The sequence below is a fragment of the Apteryx mantelli genome, chromosome 11 (genome assembly GCF_036417845.1).
Source record: "Apteryx mantelli isolate bAptMan1 chromosome 11, bAptMan1.hap1, whole genome shotgun sequence".
Lineage (NCBI taxonomy): Eukaryota > Metazoa > Chordata > Aves > Apterygiformes > Apterygidae > Apteryx > Apteryx mantelli.
The window spans coordinates 20677998-20683051 of NC_089988.1; the positions used below are offsets into that span (position 1 = coordinate 20677998).

General features: G+C 55.3%; 1 protein-coding gene across 1 annotated transcript; it reads right to left on the reverse strand.

The window, feature by feature from the left end:
- Positions 1 to 3867: 3867 nt before the first annotated feature.
- Positions 3868 to 4602, reverse strand: LOC136993007 (olfactory receptor 14C36-like; the record flags this gene model as incomplete). The annotated part of the gene is made up of 1 exon (XM_067303023.1): positions 3868 to 4602. A coding segment is annotated over one exon (735 nt), but the record flags the coding sequence as incomplete, so codon positions are not given.
- Between the last annotated feature and the right edge of the window lie 452 nt (positions 4603 to 5054).

The window sequence follows — 5054 nt, forward strand, 5'->3', positions numbered from 1 at the left end:
TTAGTTCAGCACAACACAATTCTGAGTGTAGCAGCAGGGCTGGCAGTCACTGGTGCCTTCCCCACCACTCCAGGAGCCGAGACTGCTCCCCAGTGCTGAGGAGCTACCAAGAAAGTTGGAGGTGCCCAGAGAAAGGCAGGGAAATACTGCTGGTCTCGTTCAGGCCAGATGTTACGGGATCTGCTTCTGGGGGCGTTTCAGTGGTGGCCATGATGTGACTGAGGTCCCTTGTGAGCCACATATTGGAGGCATCTCGTAGTCTTCAGCCACCCAGGACTTCAAGGTCCCAGGCTGAAATCTTTGCTTGAGTGCCCAGCAACTGCCCCTTGGCTGGAAGGGGTCTCTCAAATCCTCCTGCCCTCCATCCCACTTCCCACCAGGGGTGTCAGGAAAAGACCCTCCTTCTCCCAGGTGCTGTTGATCGTGGAAGAATTGGCCTTGCCAGAGAGGGGGTAAATCCACCTGCATGTGGAGATGTTTCCTGGTGGGACTCCTGGCCTGAATTGCCCCTTTTGATTCATTTCTTCTTTCTTCCTCCACCTCTCCCACAGAAATTTACCTTACTCTGCGAGGTGTGTCAGGAGCCCCTGGCATGAGCAGAGGAGGCCGTATCCAGCCCTGTGGCTCAGATCTTGGGGTCCTTGGCACCTTGGGAGGGTCACGGTGACTTGGCTTTTCCAGGCCTGTGCTGTGAGGTCTTACGCACACATACTTGCTTTTTCAGTGGACTCCCCAGGCTGCCCAGATTATCAGCGTGGCATTTCCCTGGCCTCAGCTCTTTCTCCACAATCCTGATCTATTATGCAAGGAGAAAAACAGAGTTCAGAATAGACTGAGGTGGGACCAGAGGAAGTATCACTGAGGAGCATAGAAAGCATCAATCAGTTTATAGTCACCCTCAGGACATTCAGTCCCAATCTTTTCTCTTTCAGACCCAACTCAGGCTTCATCCCACAGCCACTGAAGCCAATGAAAAGCCAATGCACCCCACACGGGTGTGCTTGAGCATGACTTCTAATGCTTTGACTAAAAAGTTACACTTGCAAATACAGGTGCTATCGCTTAAAAATCATAATCCTGGCTGTGCTATCAAAGGTTGAGTAAATCAGAAGTCCCCCTGGAGCTCTCCCCTGTGAGCAAGTCTGGGCACATGTGGCTCCAGCCACTTGGCAACTAGCAGAAATGTCTTTTTTTGGGGGGCGGGCGGCGGGCAGGGAGGTGTTTTGAAATGTTTGCAGTATCTGGGCACAACATTGATCATACCACTCTCGCCAAGACTGCTACTCTGCCAGTTGTGCCCTTTCTTTATTTTGCTTCTCTTTGGTTGAGGCTGCCAGGATATTTCATCTGTCCCACTGCACTCACCCTGCTGCCTGCACTCCTGCTAATACAAGCCAGGTTAAGGGTGGCCATCTTTGCTGCAGGAGCACCCTGCTGACTTCTTGTCAACTTGATGTCCACCAGGACCTGCAGGTCATTCCCCAGATCCTCTTCCTTCTCCTTTCTTGAAGATGGATGTCATGTTGGGGGGGGGGGAGGTGGGGAGGGCTGAGGGCCGGGCAGAACCTGTGCACTGTGCCAGCTCCTGCTGCACCACCAGTCCCTGTGGTGTGGGGAGAGGGCATGGGACATGGGGCAGCACAGGGGTAGCATCAGGTCGGTAGGACAGGGGCAGGGGGCAGTGGGGGCTGCAGCAAGCAGTCATGGCCGGTGTTTCTGCAGCACAGCAGCTGTCACGTTCACCTCACATGCAAAAGTCCTGCACTGACCCCAGGCAGAAACAGGCCATTTTTCTGGTGCTGGTGCCACCCTCCCAGCAGGACGGGGACATAGGAGGAGGGTGCTCTGCTTCTCCTGGTGCTCAGGCCAGCTCCATGAGGCTGGCCCAGCTTTGCCTGAGGGACTTCTTGGTCCTCGGCTCTGCTCTGGCATGGCTGGAGCAGGGACAAGAGCTCGTGGGGCTGGGCTGGGAGAGCTCTCCTGGGAGTTTCTCTTTTGCAGTGGAGTGGTGAGGAACATCATGGCTTCCATCTTTGCCCCGTCCCAGCGCCCGCACATGGCCCCATGTCCCCCCTGTACAGGCACCGCACAGGGCAGGGTGCATTCAGGGTTGGGGAAATGTCCCCCTGGCATGGTCCCCATGACAGCCCTCAGTGACCCGTCCCCCGACCACCCCCCTGCTTTGGCAACCAAGGGCACAGACCGACCTCCTCTCTTCTGCACCCGGCATGTCTTGGCTCCCCTCCATGAGACCTGGCTCTGCACCACAAGCCCCCAGTGTGCGTCCTCACCCTGCCCCTTCACACAGCTGAGCTGACATTGGCGCTTTCCTCTCCCAGGCCCTTTCCAGACCAGACCAGACCCTCCCCAGCTCTCCTCACCTACCCTGTCCTCACCCCAACACACCCAGCAGAGCAGCCCAGGCTGGTGGTGGCCCCGCAGCAGTGCCCGCCGCAGGGTGCTGCAGAGCTCTGGGCACTCACTCCACAGCCACAGCCCCTCTGAAGGGCACAGCAGCTCCCGGGATCAGGGAGATGTGTGTCACCTGCCCCATCAGCCTCCAAGCTGGGACTGGCCCCAGTGGCACAAGGAGGCAGAGCACAGTGACACTCTGTGCCCCTTCTTCTGGTGTTCAGGAGGCTCCCTAGCCCCAGGCTGCCTGCAGCCCCCCAAGCCAGCTCCTCTCTCCAGGACAGCACAAGAGTCTCTGCCCTGGGGCTCCTCTGGCAGCTCCTGCTGCCCCAGGGGCACAGCAGCCTGCCCTTAGTTGACCTACTTAGAAACAGATTTCTCCTTCTCATTTATTCCTCCTGGTCAGCACACAACTGCTCCTTTCCTCTTCTCCAGGGACATCCCTGCTCCCCAGAGAGCCTTTCCCCAGGTCAGTGTATCCATGCTGGCCTGGTTGGCCATTCCTGGACCCTCTGCTGTGCTCCCCACAGGGCCCCGAGCTGTCAGCGCTGCTCTGCAGAGCGATTAGACTGTGGGGCCCCGGGGCCACAAGGTGACTCCACACTGGCCATGGTGGCCAGGGTGGGAAGCAGACCCAGTCAGACAGGCCTCATTGCACCTGACAACCCCTACCAAGGGGTCTGCGGCCGTGGACAATACTCTGAGCAATCACAGGGCATTTCAAATTGCTCAGGCTGTGTTCAGGTGTGTGCCAAGATCCAGCCCAAGGCTTTCATTGAGGCTGGCATGAACCACTCTCCAGGCTCCCTTCCCTCTGCCTGCTGGGTCCACACTGCCTCTCATCAGAATGCAGAGCTCTCACTAGCCTGGACATTCATTGCTTTTGCCCTTTACCTTTGGCTGACTCCACTTCACTTTGTGAAGCTCCGTTCACCCCTAGGCACATGATGCCCTTGGAGATGCCCTGTGCTCTCCTGGGGGCTCCATAATCCCTTGGAGAAGGACAGGCATCAGTCTCCAGCCCTGTCATATGGGAGATTCACCACCTCCAGGAGCACTGGGTACCCACAAGTGATAGCTGAATCCAGCCCTCCTTCCCTAACACATCACCTATGAGCTCATTGCCTTGAGCCCAGGGAGAGCCCTGGAAAAGCAACAGTCCCCTCCAAGGTGAAAGTCCTTGAGTGCATTCCTGCCTCCAGGTTTGGAAGACTAGCCCAAACTTCAAGCACTGCACTGAGGAAATGTGCTTTTATTAGAGAGAAGCCAGCTCTGACACAGTGATAGACACATTCACAGCAGGTATCTCAATCAGAGAGACTGGGTTCATGCCTCTGGAGAAGTGGGATGAATTCAAGCACTTCAGCACAAACATGATTATCAGAGAGAGAATTCCCCAAGCATACAAGTTGTCTGAGATGAATGGGAAATCACTTGTGAACAGGGATGGGCAGCTTATTGATGCTGAAATAGTAAGAGCTGAATCAGTTTCCTCACTGCGTCTTGGAGGTCCTTGTTCCTCATGCTGTAGATGAGAGGATTCACTGCTGGAGGCATCACCGAGTACAGAAAAGCCACCACCAGATTCAGAGCTGGGGAGGAGAGGGAGGGGGGCTTCAGGTAGGCAAAGATGATAGTGCTGAGAAACAGAGAGACCACAGCCAGGTGAGGGAGGCACATGGAAAAGGCTTTGTGTCGTCCCTGCTCAGAGGGGATCCTCAGCACAGCAGTGAAGATCTGCATGTAGGACAGCACAATAAAAACAAAGCACCCAAAGCCTAAACAGGCACTAACCACAATAAGCCCAGCTTCTCTGAGGTAGGCGTCTGAGCAGGAGAGCTTGAGGATCTGGGGAACTTCACAGAAGAACTGGTCCACTGTGTTGCCTTGGCAGAGTGGTATGGAAAATGTGTTTGCAGTGTGCAGCACGGCACTGAGAAAACCAGTGGCCCAGGCAGCTGCTGCCATTCTGACACAAGCTCTGCTGCCCAAGATGGTCCCATAGTGCAGGGGTCTGCAGATGGCAACATAGCGGTCATAGGCCATGACAGTGAGGAGATAATACTCTGCTGAAATTAGGAAAAAGAAGAAAAATAGCTGGGCATCACATCCTGAGTAGGAAATGGCCCTGGTGTCCCACAGAGAATTGGCCATGGATTTGGGGACAGTGGTGGAGATGGTGCCAAGGTCGAGGAGGGAGAGGTTGAGGAGGAAGAAGTACATGGGGGTGTGGAGGTGGTGGTCGCAGGCTACAGCTGTGATGATGAGGCCATTGCCCAGGAGGGCAGCCAGGTAGATGCCCAGGAAGAGCGAGAAGTGCAAGAGCTGCAGCTCCCACGTGTCCGCAAACGCCAGGAGGAGGAACTGGTTGATGGATCTGCTGTTGGACATTTTGTTATCTCCGTGCATGGGGGACTGTGCAAGGAAGAAAAGACATTGAGAAGTTAGCAGAGAATTTTCAAGCATGAAACCCCCAAACGTTGCAGTTTTCTCTTTGAGCTGGAGGATGATCACTTTCATGTTCCCCTAGAAAGAAACCAGTCCCTGCTGAGAGCAGATGAGTTCAGTTTCAAAGTGCACATCTCCAAACTTCTCATCCTTTCTCTGGGTACCAGAGGTAGGTCTCCACACTCCCCTTCTAG